Here is a 19,665-nt window from a genome sequence, read left to right on the forward strand (position 1 = left end):
GGGTGTTTCCCGTTTCAACAATACGACTTTTGCCCCGTTTTAAGTTCAGTTGTTGTTGGGACACTACAAGATAGCAGTCGATGTCATAGATAAAACACTAAATGTAATAACCACATATTATTATTATTATTTTGTACAATTCATAACTGATCTATTTTCACTATCCCTGGTGTGCATGTATGATGTACTTTACTGTTCCGGTTTTGGTGTACTATGTGCTGTCGTGGTTTCTCTTTCACTAAGTCTCAACCCGTGTTCTACCACTCTCTCCGCCGCTACTGCCTTTGAGGTAAGGACACCGACACAGTACGTTTAAAATGCTGTAATTCTGCGCGAAATGTGTTCAGAATCCCAACATCTGCAGCTGTACCTCCAACGCTCCGTGTGTTTCTGGGATTGAAACATATCTCTTCGGTGACCTACAATAGAGCATTTGGAAGTTTTAATGACTCGAGTCAGTGACAACTCAAGTCACAATTTCTGGCGACCCCTACTCAAATCCCGTCGGGTAAATAACACGGCTAGACTTGATTCACTGCCAGCAAATAACTCGGCTCGAGTCCCTCATCAGAAACTGGAATCGAGTGAAAAGTAATAGGATCAAGTTCTGATATAAAAAAAAAGCTTTGCAAGAAATGCTTTCCAATTTCTCATGATGCCCGTTCATTGTATACACATCTCGAGAATACCACATGCTATATAGACCCATAACCTACATTGCCCTTCTTCTATGGTGCAGCGAATATGTCACGGACTCCCACTTTGTGGTTCTGTAGCGTGTAATGCTAGCCCGGAACAACAGTAAAATGTATTTCTCAATTCGTGGTTTCATCTTTTTCTTAGGGATAGCCTATAGCTAAATTTATGCCCTAATTTCTCAAAAAATAGCTTTTGATTTCAAAACACAAATTGACTGAGGTTCACATTTACATATTAAGAATCATAATTGCATCGTATTACAATTCGGTTGTGGTGTTGTTTTCATGGATCAAATTTTGCCTCCTTCACTGGAGGGAAATCACTGGCACCCTTTTTATTTCCATGAAGAGTGAGATGTGATGTCATCCATATGTGAATAAAAAGGCCAAAAATAGCTGCTTCTCGTTTGCTTATTGTTGCATTGTGTTCAATTATTAGTGACTCCAACAGACTAGCTGAGCTGAATACTGGACTCGATTCGACAGCAAAATGATTCGAATAACTGCCTTTTTTATGACTCAACTCAACTTGAGTCATAAAATTTACCGACTCGTACGACTATTGCGCATTCCTTCCCTCCCTCATGTTTATTTTTTTCTGGAAAACGAAGATCATACACCTCGATCTTAAACCACTGGGCATGCTCTAATATACATCCCAGTCCCTTTTGGCGCAAGCTGGGGGGGGGGGTTAAGCATCGTGAGCTATCCGGAGGGTGTAAATAATCGACCCCCCCCCCTCACACACACACACACCCACGCAAACAAAATCCTGGGTACGCCACTGAGGCCCCGCAGCCTTGTAATGCTCTCAACTATGACAGTCAGACTCGTTTCGAGCTCCATCTCTCTCAATCAGATCCCACATTTCAACGTTTCCGTGGCTCAGACCGACGCCGATAGGCGTCAAGTGTTCCTTCGAAAGCGTGAAGTTGGGACACGGGAAACCAAGTACGAAGCGATAGCTTTCGAAAGGGTTTTCAGTTGAGCACGTTAAGCCTTCTAAAACATGAAAACAGAAACAAACCAACACTATCCTTACGGGTATACCATTACGATCACTGCGATATTAATCGCGTTAATCTGTAAATATTTTGTAGCTGGCACCGTGTACACGACTTGGTAATGATTGTGTAAACATTTATCATTCCAAAATATCTGCGGTATAAATGTTTTGAGGGTGTATCAACCAAACACGCTATTTAAGAAACAGCCAAGCTCGATGCTCGAAACGAAAAGCCATGTCCGTTGAACTATTTATTTACAGTACATTCAGCTATTAACGTGCACTTTTGTGATCTCGATGATGAATAAAAATGAAAGCTTCTTCACGAGATTGATTCCTGTATCAGCTGCACAAACCCTGTTCATTTAAAAAAAAAACACAACGAAGGCAACAAGGTGCTAAACGTGAATGAAAAACACAGTCATGCGTGATTATGCACGGGAATTGTGTCACATTTCCTGCACACATTATGGCGAACCGGAAAATTTCTGGGCGACCTTTCGCAGCACCGCGGAGCGGGAGAAAATTTCACCCATTCAAGCGCCACCATAAATTGATATATAACGCGCCATTATCGATCGAGCGTCTTGAGTATAACCTGCCTGGCTTTCCTGATTATTGTCAAGGTCTTCCGTGCTCCATCAATAATAACGGAGTGGAAATTGCGAATTGAAAGGGGCGCTAAGTGTATTAAACTGACCTCACAATGCTGACTGGAGAAAAAAAAATAAACGTTGGTGTGAGTTTATTGTTCATGTATTCTCTTAGCAAATTATTCATAGTCCATGCACCATTGAGTTTGGATAATGTAGGCCTACAATGTGCATAGCTATTCGTAAAGATGTTTTATTTTTTGATATCTGACCTTAAGTGTCGCTTTTATTTATTTCAAGGAATTTATATGATTATCTTTTAGATTAACAAAGGCCTGTGGAATAGTTTAAAATTTTGTTCACACAAAAAGCCCTGCGTGGCACCGTATCAAATTTCAAAACTAATTTCACGAAAGATTGTACACAAATCATGCTGTCTGACGATGCCGGTGTTGGGTAGCTTTGATTTTCATGCAGGATTTCTTCCTGGTGTTGTGGTTGTGAAATAATAGAAGTCATTTCCTCGGGCTAGCAAAGGTGACCTTGTGGCTCGAGTTTCTGCAAAAGCAAAAGGAGATGCATGGAATGCAATTCTCTGACTTTTTTTGCTTTTCGGTTGTGTGTAAAATGAAATTCACAGTCAAAATGTATTCCGTGCACTAGTGATGTCACCGGAAGGTCCGACACCAGAGCCCATCAAAGCTTCAGCGTTGGCTACTGTTTACGAGGATGATAATTAATTGGTGAATACCGCGCGGTCTGGAGAAGCTGCACGCAGTTTTTAGTAACCAAAATGTCGCCTTTGGGCCAACCAGAGAACACTGAGAACATGCTATGAACCTGCGATAACTGTTTCCCTACGTTTCACGAGACAAAAGGATGCCGAGTGAATTTCCTGGTTTTAATACGTGTGTAGCGCTGCCATCAAAAACGTTGCGCATAAGCCTATACGACGGATACCGCAGGAGGGCGCTATTTGATTTGGATAAAAGCTTTTGTGCTTACTCCAAATTCATTCACCTCAAATAATGCCCGCTGAAGGTGTCCGTCATGCTTCAAAAAGGCTGAAACAGACGAGCGAACAAATAAACAAATTGCCACAGTAATTTGGTTTATAAAGGGAAAAAAGCTAGATGAACTGCATTTGGGGGCAGAACTACTAGAGTGCATAGGCCTATAGGCGTGAAAGGGAGATTCGAAATGATTCCCAAACGGTATCCACAAGCCTGGAATAAGTTACCTGTCCAATACTGTCTCCATTTCCTCATCTTTCTTGCTGGTGGTACCGATTTTGCTCAGCCTTTCCTTAGCAACCTTCGCCATAATGGCGTGCATTTCGGGATTTTCATCCAGAACTTTAAAAATAGAACAATACACATTCTTTGCGTAAGCTTATAAGTATCCTTGCCTTTCTCAAAATAATAATAATAATAATAAATAAATAAATAAATAAATAAATAAATAAAACAAAAAATCCTGGGGGAACATAAACACTGATAATCAAAAATGAGATTTTAGTATAGACTCTCAGTATATATAGGATCCATTAAACACAATTAAGTACCATCTTGGAAGTCTTCCTTGGCGAGTCTGTAAAGGTCACAGGTCGAGGCAGCCACTACAGATGCAACACGCCGCTCATCAATCAACAAGGAGATCTCTAGAGAAACAACCAGGGATAAAAAACATCTCCGATCGTTGAAAACCCCACAAAGATACACCTATTGCTGGTGGGTCTCGAGCTGTGAAAAATATGAGGACGGACGTTAGTGGGGAAGGAGATGCAGGGACTTACCCAAAACGGGGGCGGGGTCAACCCCTCCCGCTCTGTCTCCCTCAGTAAAAAAAAAAAAAAGATGAGATAACAATGCAATACTCCTAAACAAAGATGGCATCCTATACTCTATAAATATCAGTGCACCATAAACAATTTAACGCATTAACTATGCATTCGTCTGCCCAAATCAATCGGACATAAAGAAAAAAAAATCTTACAAGCCTCACGCCCCTGGCAAAATTCTTGGAGGCCCCTATCCGCCCTAAGATGAAGCGGATTCTCGAGGCCGAAAATCTAAATGTTTCTTCCCAGTCCCGATAAATTAAAATGTCGACAGCTGATATGATCCTGCTTTTAATTATAGTATAGAGTGTGCATTTTTTAAGCGAACCTCCAAAGTGGTCGCCGTCCTGCAGAGTACCCACTACTCGTTCGTTTATACATATCTTCACTGTCCCGTGCTCTATGAAGTACATGGCGTTGCCGCGGCTGCCGGCCTTTATGATGACGTCACCAGCCAAATATACCTCGAAGTGGAGCTTCTCAATAATGTCGATGACGAAGCCGGGACTGCCTTTGCTGAGAAATTCCGCTTTCTTGACGAGCGATCGTAAGTGGTGTTGAACAATCTCCTATTTTCGACACCGTTTACGGAAACTTGCTTAATTAAATACCTTTCGGCGAGAGAGCGCGTGAACTAACAACCTCAGAAATCACGTGATCTGATTGTTCTACCAACTGCCATGCATCACCTGATTGAACTCCAGTGACTTCTCCTAACTTTTCCCCACCTACTTTTTGAGAGAGTGTCAATCATGGTCTCGCCCTGGCAGTGACTGAAACGGGGGGGGGGGCATATCCATCTTCATATGTTTGTGCACAAAACACTACTAAATATACATGTACATGTATGTTAATACACGCAATACCTACTCCCCTCTAAACTACTCCTTCCTCCTGTGGAAAATGTAGCAGGCCACTGTCCAGGATAATTGCCAATGCGGGAAGCCAGCACTGTGAACAGATACAGCGTAAGCCCCTGTGATTGATAGGGCCGAGCATGGGTCAGGAGAGGCTGGCCACGTGGAATTATTTACACTGTCTAGGCCCAGCTGAAGTGCGTTATTTGCCTTGGATGAGTGAGTCATGTTTCAAGCATGTATAGGGAATTTTCCGTGTATTTTTAGTATTGCCGATGTATTTCAGTTTTGTTGAATTCAGCGCCCCCCCCACTGCAGACAACGCCCCTCAAGGGACACTTCCTTCACAAAACATACTAGGAAGTCTGCCAAGGAAGGCCTCCGTCCGATTTGATATTGTTTTCAGATCATACCAAGCACCATCGGGGGCATGAATATTCAACTTCCTATACTACAGTGGCGTTTTAAAGATGCAGCTTAGCTGCGAAAAATTACGGCGATGATCATGGGGTACAAAGGGGGTTTACGGTGGTGAAACACAGGTGATGCGTAGCAAGCTTTCGCTGTGCTCTGGTTATGGACATTCTGGACATGCCAGAAAGCAGTGATTTTCCAGATGTTATAGCCCGGGCAGTTCACTTCGCTGCATGGTTCACAAACGACTACGAAATGCACGCGTTGCGTGCGTGTTGCTACCGATAAAAAACGCTCCCGACCAGCATGGATCTCCTCAACTGGTGATGGGGTGCTTCTGCTCAAAACGGACAGTACAACTTAAGCAATATCTTCTCCTTCCACTGTGCAACTTCGGAAATTACACTCTCGGGGAAGTATGTGTCTGAACGGCAACGACAGACTGCTCGCCTCTTTTTAGGACAATCAACCCTGCACGTACCTTTCTCAGTGGTGCCGACTGCTCTCGCAATATGGTGTCCTCGTCGAAATATTTTCGCTGGTAACGATGCTCGTAGTACCTTAGGACGCGCTTCTGCGTGCTGGCTGGTATCTTTCGGTAGCGCATGTACTCCTTCACTTGGCTTATCTGTCGGTTTCCATCGTAATTGCGCAATTAGTAAGCAAAGATTAAAGTCACTCATGCGTAAGTCCATAAGCCCACCCCAAAAAGGAAGCATTCTCCTAAAGAGCCAAAACTCCAAACAAACCTTATCCTTGGACTACGCATTTCAGATACATATACATGTAGAGTTGTTTGAGAGATCCAAATAAAATGTTCCTGGAAGTAATCTCAAAGAACTTGCCATATGAGTGCAGCGTAGAACCATTCTTAGATAATGGCTTTTCACCTTGTGTAATCAGTTTTCATACGCAAATTTGTCATTTCTGAACGTTCGTCCTACTTTTTCGTTGTAAATGCGGCCGGACGCGTCGATGGACAACAGCAGTGTGGACATGTGGCCGATAAAGAGCGCATAGAAGGTTGCTCCCAGCATCATACTTAGCGTGGCACACCACATCTCTGTCAGGTTCTGAGGGGGATGCTGCCCGAAACCAATGCTCAGCATGTGACAGATGGCCTTGAAGAAAGACCAGGAATACTGCTCCCACTTGCTAGCATTCTGACAGTGATTCCAATGGCAGAAAATGTAGAATATATGCATTGTATTCAGGAAATGCTAAGGAAAAAAAATAATTCGTACATACGGAAAACTATATTGCATGTACGGATTAGTATTTCGAACATACGAGTTACTAAACCGTACCTTCGGATTACTACGCACGAGTTACTAAACCGTACCTTCTGATTACTAAACTATTAACTATTGGTCATCAGTATGTTGCAGTGCATGACTGTTGGGCCCCAAGCGGATCTAAAAGAGGGCGTGATTTCCTTGCAACGAGATTGCATCGACGGTCGATTAACTGGGTTGCCGTGTGAGCATTGTGGACTTTGTTCATGGAATCCGGAGTGAAAATTCACAACAGATTCTTATGAAACGTTTACACCATGACTGGCAGTTTAATCTTGTTGGTCTTTGTAACAATTCAATATACGCCATTGCCGTATGTAGGAGTCCAAGTTAAACTGCTGTAGACCCTAGCGTGTATAACTCACTCAAGTAAATGCAGTGGCGCGCCGGTGTCGCTGGAAGGGGCTGGCTTACACAATTTATTTAGTCCCTACTCATGAGCGCATGATACTCATATAAAAGCCCCCCCCCGGTTACGCCACAGGGGACTGGGATGTACGGCTGTATCAGAGCTAGTAGATGATAGTAGATGTTAGTAATAGATGTAGCACTTTATTAGTTGTACCTTTGTTTGGAGGGAAAAATTAAAAACTCTTGTGAGAGGATTCACCTGCAGCCTCTTTCTTTATAGACATTTGCATGCAACGCATGTCTATGAGTTGATATTTAAATTTATTGACAATGGACGCCAACAAGATCTACTCCCGTATCACAATGAAACAAAAGCATAGGGTAACCGCGCAAAGGATCTTTTTATCAGATTGAGCCATCTTGAAAATAGATTGAGCCAGTTTGGTATTTCAAAAAGGCGAGGCCATTCACAAAGCACGCGCGGGCGGTTCATGGCCGCGCTGATTGGGCAGACAGTAGCGCGCGCGTATTGCTGTTCCCGAATGAAATCGGACGGGCTTCCTTTGGGGCATGCGCTGTTGGAATAACAAACTGACGTTTTTGGGATATTGCCTGGTTGGGCACGACCTATTCAGAAAGAGTATGAGGTAAAACTATTGTGTGTCACTGACCTCGAGCCCACTGATAACGACCCAACTGTCCCGCGGAAAACCCTGAAAGAATGGAACCAGGAACTGCACGCATCCATTCCAGTGGATCATCACCAGCACGACGAGAACGAGGTTTGTTATACGAATCACTTCGCCTTCCACATTCAGTATCTGAAAGGAGGTATTTGTATTTGAACGTCTGGTCAAGTTATTTCGAGATGTCCCAATTTAGTCATCGAGATTGCAATTTCTTCAGAAAAAGAAAATCTGTAAAGTGGTTTTGTACCTAAAGCGAGCTGTACCGAGTAAATACGGACCAATGGGCCGTCCTGCACGGAGCAATGTCAAAATCAGAAACGCAAAAGTTGGGGGGGGGTTCTACACACGAGACAGCGTTTCCTGGGAATCTTTGGACGCCAGCTCCGGCATAGTTGTGCAACATACTGATCACATCCAAAGCCAACACGAGCATTGGGGATTAACTTCATGATATTAAGATGGAGAAAGGGCTAATGTTTTGAAATTGCATATAATCACCGCGACGGCGTTATAATAATAATTTCCCTTCCAAAAGGTGACAGTACAGGCACTGAATCATTTCGAAAGGCCAGAGTTTGTTTTTCTGGCTCGTTCCCTTCGGCAAATACATGTGGTGTGTTCTCTAAAACAAATCACAAAGCAGATCTGCCAATAGAACGTATTATTATGCAGCGCGTCCTCTCCATACGCTGCACTTGCTTACGTTGCGGAATTTGGTCGCGTTAAAGATGCAGATGTAAAAATTTTTAATCAGGTGAATACATGATAACATTGGACGCAAAACAAGATGCACGTCTTATTTTGTAGGGAAAGTATTTTCTGCACAGAAATTAAGAAACTCTGTGGGGTCTATTTGTACCTCTTCAAGACGATGGATGTAGCGCAACAGACGGGTAAGACGCAGCAGTCGAAAGACACTCAAAATTTTCGCCAGCCTGGTTGGAAAAACAGACCAAATCAGTACGTTTTCTATCATCAAGACAGTTTTGAGAGCTCTTGGAACCATGGAACCATTTTCATGAACACGAACACGGAGCAAGGCATTGTCATTTTGTATTCATATGAAAAAAAGGTAGCATGTCACTTGCGCTTTTGAAAAACTAAGTGAGCTTCTTTTATTGAAAAAAAGTCATATTTTTACGTGGGGCCTGCTTGATAACAAGTTCAGAACATCATCCATTTTAGACATTTGTGCGACAAGCTTCCTACTTGATTGCCCGATATTTGAGCGCAGTTTCGTCGAAGTCCGAATCCCCTCTGAAGAGCAGGTAGAAATAATCCATAGGGAAGGACGACGGAAGATCAACCAAGAACCATCCGCGCAGGTAGTTGCTTGCGATCGCTTTACGATCTAAGATGACCTGCGGAGACAGTCGAAATAGTGGCGTTGTGGGAAGTTATGTATGGCGCAGTAACTGTATCGATCGGCGACGATCTGGCAGTACTTTGGTATTTGATGTTCCCCATGACGTCCTTACAAAACGCTGGGATGGGTCACTGCCCCTCAAGCTTGCGAGGCAAGTACGTCATATGGAAGAGTGAAGCACCACAGGCTGGTTTAATACTGCCTTTTAATATACATGTACATTCAGCGCGCATGTGCCACGCCGAAAATTCCGACCTATTTTGTTTAAACGAATTCTATCCAACGTTTTACGATCTAAGATGATCCGCTGGAAATGATGATGTTGTAGCACAGAACAATTCAATCTCCTTTCGCCCTGCCCACTATGCGCCGGCATTCATGTTTCACGCTAAACTAAAGCTTAGAATTATACCAATATTACATTATCCGCCTCGATCAGACGCAAAGCCTAGCGTTAAAAGAGCCATGTTGGTCGGAAGTGTTTGTTTGTCGGTAGCAATGTGATCGTAACGCGTGCACTTCATAGTTGTTCGTAAACCAGCAAAGTTTAGTTCTGACCAAAGGAGCCTCCGTTGTTCAGGAAATTGCACCCTCTCTTGGTCCAGCTTGAGCCTTATACATGTATCGGCAACCACATACGTGCATGCTAATGTGAGCAGGCTAAAAAAATGCTACCTCCTCGTTCTGGTGGTGAATGATTCCGGTGAAGAAGTTGAGCACGATGTCTGCCATAAAGAAGCTGTCGGTAATGCAGTTGGTGATGCTCCACTGCAAGGATATTTGCTCACTGAAGAAGGCGATGTTGATGGGGAGAATGACCAGGGTGATTGCCATCAGCAGGATCATCCAGAGGTCCCAGTACCATCTGGAATAAGGAACGGCAAGTTCAGTGTAACCGCTGACTGTCTTACAGTCTTATTCCAACACTGTTACTGGCGATTCACAACACAGTGCACTACCAACAGGTTGGAACGGAAAGGCTATTTGGTCTACAAATTTATTCCAGCAGCTGCGCGAGGGAAACTAGAATTATTTTCCCAACGCTTTTTTTGTCAGGGAAGAATGCCTTTTAAAAATTAATCTTTTAGTCTTTCTATTGCATGAGATGTCCCAATCTGTAAAATAACTTATCAAAGTTATCAACTGACAAAATACAGCAAATTGCGGGGACGTGGTCATGTTTTTATCGACCACAAAATAGTGCCAGGGGCCCTTTCCGTGGCAACCTCTCGGTGGGGCACTTTCCCCCATTCACGACTTTTGAACCTGCACCAAGGTTTAAACACAGACCTCCATGCCGACGTAGACCTACAGTTACTACAGTAAAAGTAGTATGAATTCTCAATGTGCTTTATAAAAAACGTACAGCAAACAGCTTGCTGGCAACAGTGACCTAAAATATACCAGGGTCTGACATCTCGATCCCGTCAGTACCTTTCTTCTTCCATCTGTTCTTGGAAATGATTCTGCTAGGGGTCAAAATTTCAGGCCTTGTAATATTTATATAATCAGAAACATCTTACAAGAAAGACTGTCGCTGGGCCTAAATTTCCTCATGGAATAAAATGAAATGTGTGAAAGTAGTCGACTAGCATTGTCCCGAATTCTATGCGCTTTTATAACCCTCTGTGGGAACACAATGCCACGAGAATAATGTTTTATTACACGAACTGAAGTGATCTAATGATCGTTCAGTCTCTGGCATAAGTCGAGTACCTGAAGTTACTAAACGGGTGGATAACGAAGCTCTTGATATGCTGCTGTCTCTGTTGCTCCTCTTTTAGCGCCTTTTCGCTGCGGTAAATCTTCTTGACAAAGTCTTTCTCTGCGGCATGGAAGAGATTCTCCCGGGTTAAGGCGGCGCCGATGGTTTCTGACACGGAGGACCGGCGTGGTTTTGGCTTGGGGGACACGGTGGTAGTGAGAGATTGAAGCACGTCCAACTCGCTCTTTGCCCGTTCCGCTGGCAAACGAATTTCACTCAGAATAAATTACATCGAAATAGCTGAGAAACATACTAATGATTTTGACTTCAGTTGTTTTTCTAGTTGAAAATGTAAACACATTCCAGGAATGGGAACGTTAGAAACAGTTCTGGACACAATATCATTAACCTTACCTTTGCGGTATCGCTTTGAAAAAATATTTTAATTAAAGCAAGTAAAAATATCGTAAACGTAGACGAATCTCATAGGAAGTATCTTCACGTTGAAGTTACGAAGACCAGAGAGAACACTTAATACACTTGACACCAAATATTGATATAGGCCTACATGCAACGACCGACGTTCGGTCACACTCTTGCTTGCTTTCTCACTTCGCTGTTTTAGTTAATTTTTTCGGGGGGGTTCTTTGATGCATTTTGGCTTCATTTAGAAACAAGACCGCGTTTTTCACAAACCATACCCGGTAGATCCCGTTCAACCTCTAGCACATGACGGTCCGATGTCTCACCGTCAGCGTTTTTTAATCCTTCCTCGGTTACCGTCTCCAGGGGCGAAACCTTGTTGATGACAAACACAGGCCGGCTCGCGAAAGACATTTCTATCTATCCACGCCTGTCCCGTGCCTGCAAAGCAATCAGGACAGTGATGTGTTCAAAGGCACAGGACTTTGCATGATGGTACACCGCGTCTTGTTTCAGGACAGAAATACTGACTATAGGCAATCTGGGCTTCTTTGAGTTAACTCTTGATCAGAGTCATCCCTTCCCAATCTTGGATGACAACCTAAATGACGCATATTATCAGTGGTTTATTATTTTTTTTAAGATAAATCATTCACGTTGTCATAGGCGACGTCATATCTGGTTTGTAAGTGTGACGTCACTTCAGATTAAACCACGCCCACTGCACATACACCATACATAGAGTTACATGCATTGATCACCGTTTACATGGAACCATGGAACCGGAAGTTAACGCGCAGTTTCAGCGACTGTCCAATTGGAGCCAGCAAATCGTGGCGCGTCTGTCTTTGTGACAAAATACCTTACTAGCCGGATTGTCTCCAGGATCGTTTTAGACGTCACAATCAAAGCGCGTCCTGCGACGCTTTCAAACTCGGCAAGGCTCTACACACGCGCAGCAGTTGTTTAGGTATTGGGCATTGACCTCCATTACAGTACAACGGAGATCAATTCCAAGGACGCGATGTACAATATGAATAGATTGATCTCAATTCAGAAAATGAGATAAGTGACAGATATCTCCTGATATTAATTATCACACGAGTGCGAGTGGAACACCAAATAATGTTGTGCGCGCCTATGTCCTTAAATTATTGAGTTTAGCGCGGCGTGGTAACGAATTTATCGTCAAACAAAATAACAGAGAGAGTTTGCACGGGGAAACAAACATCGGCCCGTCTAAAACAGTAACAGGGATGTAGCACAGTTTTGAAGGACTCGTTCGCAACAATATTATTAACACGGGCGTTTCACAATAGAGCGCCTCCAAGAATTTGCATCGCGTTGGCCAATCACAATGCGCGAAATCTGTCGACCCAGTGCGCGTTCGGATATATTATACGTTATATTAGCTTAAATTAACCTCTTACAACATGAGATTTGAATTTTAATAGCACTGCAGAGTATTGGCGGAAGCAATGGAAATCACTTCTTAAGCGGCTGTAAACAGGTGTTTAATGTTCCGATGATAAACACTTTTTATGTTAAACATGTTCACGTCCTAACACACGGCATGTTCAAAAGTTTAACATGTTTAGTATTCATTCATTAGAATCAAACTCTTTTTCATGTGGATGAGCGATGCGAAAGAGCATGAAAAAAAAAACTTATTGAGTCCGTGATAGAATGACTGCAGACCGACCGATGGGATCAATGCTGATCAGTCAGGGCCTATCTACTGCTATCGAAAATGCTACCTTCTCAATCAAATCTGATCCAAAGCCTTTCGAGCTGATCCATATCTCTCAAAGACTTCAGATCCATGGGATTTTAAGAACATTGTTACCCTGCTTTTTTGAGAAAACGAAAAAAAGATGTTCAAAATTGGAGCTTAGTCCTCCACAATGATGCTTCTACCCACCCCGGCCCCGGCCATTCTCCTCGCCACAATGGTCTAGACACAGCGTTCGCCTTCCAAGCATCCCAAATACTACCCAGGTGTCAGGTGGCAACTGGATGAATCCTGATGAATGCTCGTCCCCCTCACAGCTTTAAAGCGCAATGCAAAGCGGACACCCGCCATTAACAGTCCGAAGCCGCACATAAGGCGGTCATGCACACTGTACATTTTTCATGTAAATTTTCACTGTACTTTACTGGCAGCACGGGCGCCAGTAGAATACTGTTAATGATTTACATTATTTTCTTACGGTAGATCGCCGTCATTTATTGGACAGTAATTAACCGTAAAAATAACAGTATAAGAAGTAAGAAAGAGACATTAAACACAGCAAGTTACCGTTTTTTATTGTTTATGGGTTCCATTCTACATGTGTATTTAGGTATAAATTTTGTTGATAAAGGATTCTCAAAATTCACGTGAATTTTAACACTGCAAATATAATGACGTAATGAGGTACGCGGAACACTGTCGACTTATACACCTTTTTAATACCACACAAACCTAATGTTGATAAATGTTATAAGCACTCAGATGATGTGCTAGCTGCAGCTTAGAACGATTGTTATATATACTTAAGCCCTCTGTAAGACCAGTTTTTTAATCTGTCTTGGATTTCAAGCGTATGTTCGTCTTTTCTATTCTTAATTTTGCCAATAGAATGTCAGTCAAATTACACTGGTGTGGACTTTTATGCCAACGTCCCGCTTTCACCGTTGAAAAGGCAAACAAAATGTGTTATGTCCCAACGGTGCGTTCCATTTACATTAGCCTCAATACATTATTTCTATCCTTAGAACGCTGAGCAGAACGGCCAACTCAGCAGACTTTACGCCCATCAAACTCAATTAGCTTGGAATAACTGAAATATTTCCAAAAGAAGGCATGAGCCTGCTTCCTATTTCTCGAAGGCGCTTTTTACACTTCACTGCGCCACTCCCTGCACGAAGTTGGTCTCTTTATCGAGCATCATCAGTCTGAAAATTGTTCAAATCCAGAGACTGCGGTGTCATTGGCAAAAAGATTACTTCTAATTTCCACGGAAGAACTTTACAGATATTTTTAATAGGCACTGACATGGTATATAAAGATTATGTGCATTGTTTGGCTCCTAAGTGCAATCATGTTTGGAACATGAACAAGTAAGATTTTTCATGTTTGATTTAGTTTTTTAGGCAATAGTTCCCATTTACGTGTAAAACTACATCCAAAAGCACAAATAAATGTCAGACTAATGGTAAGTACTTGTGTAGAATGGAAAACCTCTGAATTACTTTGGCAAAAGTAGCAACGCCCTATATGTGCCATTATGCACATTGAGGTCAAAGCTTAGGCCTATACCGTAAAACATTACTGTTATACAGTATTGTACAGTTAGGTTGACTGGCTTTCTGGCTTAGATGACCAGTGTAGGCGGCATATTCGCGCCCATGACGGTCAAGCCGTTTCATCATCATGGGCCTATTTCATAGGGGTTTATGTGATAGACATTTCCAAAGCTGCTTGTTGGAAGACCCCTACCATATTCACCTCCTGTTATATCTCAACGATGTTTTGAAGGAGGACCAGATATACGGACTGGCTATATTCCGGACGGTATTGCAGTAGTTAATCTGCTGGCCGTCCTCTGCCCTTGCAAGAGGAGGCACTGAAGCATTTTTTTAACGTTCAGTTGGTTTGTGCTCTTGTAATCCTGATAACATGCGCTGTCATTGTTAGGTACATGTGTATGTATTAACCTACTTTGCCTCCTTTATGGTGGAAAGAGTTTAGTGGTGCTTTCTCGCCTTAATTCCCACCATCCACGAGTTTGGTGCTACTCTGCATGGATATATGGTAATCTAGGTTACTCTCCCCCACCTACTGGTAGAGTGGGTTGAGTCGCTACTGCTACCAGATTACCAGTCTCCCTCCTTTCTTCCCACGCGGCCTTGGTGCACTTTGCGCATCAAAAAAAAAGGAAGAACATGGTGACCGCCCTAGCGGGGGTTCAAGCGAGTAAAGGGGCACTACTGGTGATTGAGAATTTAGCAAATGGAAGTATTGGACTAGGAAATAATGCATAGGTAGGTATCTGGTAGGTATGCAGTAGTAGACTTAACCCACTCTAGGTGGGGGAGAAATTGGTGTCAAAATGACCACAAGATGTCAGTGGAAAAAAAGCTCTTTCAGACGTATGTCGCATGATAAAGCAAAAAAAAAAAAAATGGAAACGGTATATGGAATTTAAGTTTCTTTCTAAAATATAGAGTTACATGTTTATAATGCAACAAAGCAAGGAAAATACCAAATTGTACCAGGGTAAGGTGTCTGTTTTTCTAATGGTATACACGTATTTGAACTTCTTTACAATGTCATACATACTAGACACAAATCCATTTTTGGTATTCTTAACCCTGTCCATTTCAATATGACAAATGTACATTAAGTCTCATTTTAATAACTATTAAATAATGCATTGCCACGTTTTGGTTCCATGAATCCTACGAACATCTTTCACAGAATTTTTGTTGCAAAGAAATTTATGTTTGGCTGCACATTTCACAATGGCTTTGAATACATGGTACACGTTTTGCCAAATAAATTGCATTTTGCTTTTAGGATTGAATGTCCATCTGAAAGCAGTACATTAGTACTTCAAACAAGAATATAATTGTTTCTATGCTTACAGTCACCTGTACTGATAGGCCTTTGCCAATACGAGATGAACCCTGTGAAGGCCGTGAAATTCTTGTGCATCGGATTGTTTATTGCCTTCAAAGTGTAAATGTCTTTTTAAATTCTGAAACCTGATATTCACAGCTTTGTATAGTACACTTACATGTTTGCCTTTTCCAACTTTTGTGTTTACCTCATAGGTACAAAATACACGCATACAATGAATACACAAATTATTCTACCTATAATACATTTGAACATATAGTCATCACACTTTTCCTACTGAAAGGTGGTGTGCTCTTAACTTCATTCAGTGTGTTAAAATGTTCCTGCAGTGAAACAACTGCCGAGAAGAAAACTAGTGATGAAAATTTTCCATAGATGTGTTCATTGCAAGTAAGAAGTTTTTCTGGAGAAAGTTGTCTGGTATATACATACATGTGCAGATATGCAAGTGGAACTCTTAAAATTAAATGTACGGGCACAGTGCTTTGATCTCAGTTCGATTTAATTAAACAATACATTTATCTCTCTGATGTATGAAACTGAACAACAAAATTCAAATTACACTCGCGTGAAGTGTGTCCCGTTACTCAGTCAAAAACTTTACACTGTCTCTTCTCTGATAATGAAAATAAGTTGTGTAACACAGATCTCTTAATCTTGTCACGTTTGCATTAATTGCTGCCATATCAATGCATTTGTGTCCCTTTTCGTGAACATGCAGGACATGTACAATATCTGTGCATAGTGCACAGTTACGTGTACAGTATATGAACCGGTATGTACATGTACAGTACGTCTTTGTTCAGCACTATTAGAAGCAAGGTTCTGAGTACATGCAGAGGGAACCGGTGTCTTGAAACTTGGTCGGATCATCAGAGCGAGTGGCATTATTTAATTGGCACACTTTCTGTCCTCCTTGCATCTTGACATTGAAGGAGTAGCATCTTGGCTCCCTTAGGCAAGCTAGTCCACAGTTGGTAATGGTCCCGCAGACAAATTCTCTGATGAGGTGGCCAACAAGGCATTTTGAGCTGGAAATGCGTCCATGGGCGTCAGTTAAGAAACAGTATCTGGAGAGTTTTCTTTTTGAAGGACATGCACAAAGTGCCTTTCGGTTTTTGCAACATTTTCTGTCGTTCCATTTTCCGGATGTGAGGATTTCCGTACAGTCTTCTTCATTACCTGCATTGTTGGGCTCGTTGGTCTTCCAGTTGGAGAATTGGTCAATTTGTCCTTGCCCTTCACACATCCACGTCCCTTCTATTTCTTGGTCAGTGCAGCCAATCCACAGTTTCTTATCTGGCATCATCTTCCTCAAGAACTCATTTTCATAGGGTGAGTGTGGAACAGCCATCCAGCCACCTATGTCTTGGCAAGCCCGTTTGGAGTCATTCCAGGTAGCAGCCTCTTGTGTAAGACGATAGCAAGAGCCCCGCCAGAATGTCCACTCTGGAGGGCAAGGCTGCTCCTGAGCGGCTGTCGGTGATGGGCAAAAGTCTGAAGCCAGTGCAAATGCAACGATGGCGTTAAAAAGGCCAGCAAATTTGATCAAAAACATCGTGTCAAATTGCAAAATGTTACGGTTAAAAACTCTCAAGTGGCTTCAGCTCAGTAAATTACAGTCAAGTACAAGTACACCAGAAACGTATCAATAGTTTCTTTTCTTCGCTCTCCCAAGCCTTGGTAGTTACATGGTTCGGTTTGGATAGACGATGACAACAGACTATTGCCACCTGATGCTTGCAGCGGATCATGTACAGCTCCTGAACTGAGCAGCTCAATAGAATGCCTGGCCTTGCTACAACATGTACCCCGGTTGGCATTGTCCTTTCTTCCATGTCATCTTATCTTTATGTGTGCGATGTGCCTATGATGGATGGTACCCCATAAATGTTGAATTCCGCAATTAATGAGGCATGGCCTCTGGCTTTTAACAGAGTCTACCTATTATTTAAAAATCATCATATTAGTAAACAAAAGCGGCTACCTGTGGTATACAGTGTTTTACAACCAGTACAATGCACCTATATGTACATGTACTGTAAAGACATATATACCCTATATGTAAGTATTTTTATTTTCACTTTTTACCGTGTATGTGCGTGTACAACTATCGTTTAGCTGTAGTTAATTTGTGGAGTTATCAAATTGTTTTCTAGAGTTGTATGGACCCTGAAAAAACACCCTTATAGGAAAGATTATCATTTTTTGTTATATTCATTGATTTTTTTACTATTTTATTTAATCAGGGAAGCCTCGTCAGTACGTCTTACTGCTCTTAATGAGGTCCCTAAACATCAAAAAAATCTACAAAAGTTAATCAAAAATAAGAGAAGATAAGAAATAAACAAAAACTACTTTGTAAAACGAGAAAAACATGAAGTTTAATGGCATATGCATATATGATACACACATTTTGTACAAAAGAGAATTGGATTTACAAAAGCAGTTGCTGAGTTACTCACAATACGGTGTGCCCCATTGTTCAACCCCCACATGCTTTACATACATACATGTACATGTGTACAAATATCATCCTGCCTCAGGGATGTACATGTACAAGTGACCAAGGCTACCATACTTGCTTTGAATGTATCCATCGAGCACAGGTTTGAATTATACCCAATACGGACAATTTGCAAAATTGGCCTGCAAAATCACGGGGAAATATGCAAGGTGTAATGGTCGTCACGTTCGTCAACATGTCTGCACATAAATTATGGGTAAAATAATACGAGTGATTCACAATACAGCGCGCCATCAAGAGTTTGCCGCAGAACACACCGCCTCTTCAAGTTAACGGTTGACATACTGCCGCCATTAAGTGCAATTCGAACATAACCTGGGGACATTTGACTGATGGAGGTGTGCACCACACTAAACCATCATTTTGATTACCTAAACAAATCTCCTCTTCCACGGATCTCGACACATTGGTTACTCAGTACGGGCAAACTCTCAGAGATTTGGTTAATAAGCACTCACCCCTACAAAAACATCAAATCAGAGCCCGTCCTTTTGCACCCTGGTTTAGCAATGACATTAATTTGGCCAGGCGTGAGCTGAGTTGTCATGAGCGACGTTGGAAATCGTCGAAGTTGGAGGTTCATAGGCAGATTTTCAAAGAGCAGTGTCGTCGCTATAACAACTGATATCTGCTACAAAATCTAACTAACATAGGAGCGAAAAGTGTGACTCAAAACGACTGTTTTAAATTATCAATACAATAAGTACACCGACATCATCATAGCAAATTCTCCCCTCAGACTCAACGTCTGAACTGTTACCTGGTAATTTCGCAAACTTTTTCTCAGACAAAATAGAAGTCCTGAGAAATGAACTTGACAACTCAGATACAAATTCTGCTCCTGTCCATGATCCTGGTCCCAGTGCATCAGTTTGCCAACTCAGCACGTTGTCTGAGAATATAGTGAGACAACTAACCATGATCCTGTACCTACCTGGTTGGGTCGCTACCTGACGCCTGCGTAATGTGATGCATACGAAGTGCTGGGTATGTTTGGATCGTTGTCGCTAGGTTGTGCGGTGAGTAAAAACTTTCCCCGTAAAGTACCGGTAATTTGTCCTTAAACTCTAGGTCCAACGTTATAGGGATAAGGATAAGTTCAGAAGACTTTTGTTTGGGAGGGGGAATCGAGTGAGAAAGTGAAATTTTTGATTGCAGTAAAATGTACCGTGATCGGCATCGACATGATCAAACTGGGCTGTGTTCAAAACCCCATAGCGTTACGAACTCACGGAATGTGCCTTTGGGTCCAGAAGTTTCCCAAAGGCTACCATGAA

At 42.2% G+C, this 19,665-nt stretch overlaps 1 protein-coding gene across 1 annotated transcript; it reads right to left on the reverse strand.

Moving 5' to 3' along the window:
• Positions 1-1,936: 1,936 nt before the first annotated feature.
• LOC110973567 (potassium/sodium hyperpolarization-activated cyclic nucleotide-gated channel 2-like) lies at positions 1,937-11,861 on the reverse strand. Its single transcript, XM_022224472.2, has 12 exons — positions 11,516-11,861; positions 10,826-11,072; positions 9,785-9,974; positions 8,953-9,104; positions 8,603-8,678; positions 7,726-7,875; positions 6,353-6,571; positions 5,890-6,036; positions 4,466-4,706; positions 3,862-3,957; positions 3,538-3,652; positions 1,937-2,855 (listed from the first exon to the last, which is right to left on the reverse strand). Exons 1-12 carry the CDS (start codon positions 11,649-11,651, stop codon positions 2,813-2,815), a joined length of 1,812 nt encoding a protein of 603 aa, XP_022080164.2. The 5' UTR covers positions 11,652-11,861; the 3' UTR covers positions 1,937-2,812.
• Between the last annotated feature and the right edge of the window lie 7,804 nt (positions 11,862-19,665).

The sequence above is a fragment of the Acanthaster planci genome, linkage group LG17, assembly GCF_054643075.1.
Source record: "Acanthaster planci isolate LZ-2023a linkage group LG17, COTS_SCS, whole genome shotgun sequence".
NCBI classification, from domain to species: Eukaryota; Metazoa; Echinodermata; class Asteroidea; order Valvatida; family Acanthasteridae; genus Acanthaster; species Acanthaster planci.

Coding starts and splice junctions, on each gene's coding strand:
- LOC110973567 (XM_022224472.2), bottom strand. CDS start 11,651: ATGTCTTTCGCGAGCCGGCCTGTGTTTGTCATCAACAAGGTTTCGCCC. Junction 3,958..4,465: donor GGACGGCGACCACTTTGGAG/GTTCGCTTAAAA, acceptor TTGTTTCTCTAG/AGATCTCCTTGTTGATTGAT. Junction 2,856..3,537: donor ATGGAGACAGTATTGGACAG/GTAACTTATTCC, acceptor TTGCTTTTGCAG/AAACTCGAGCCACAAGGTCA.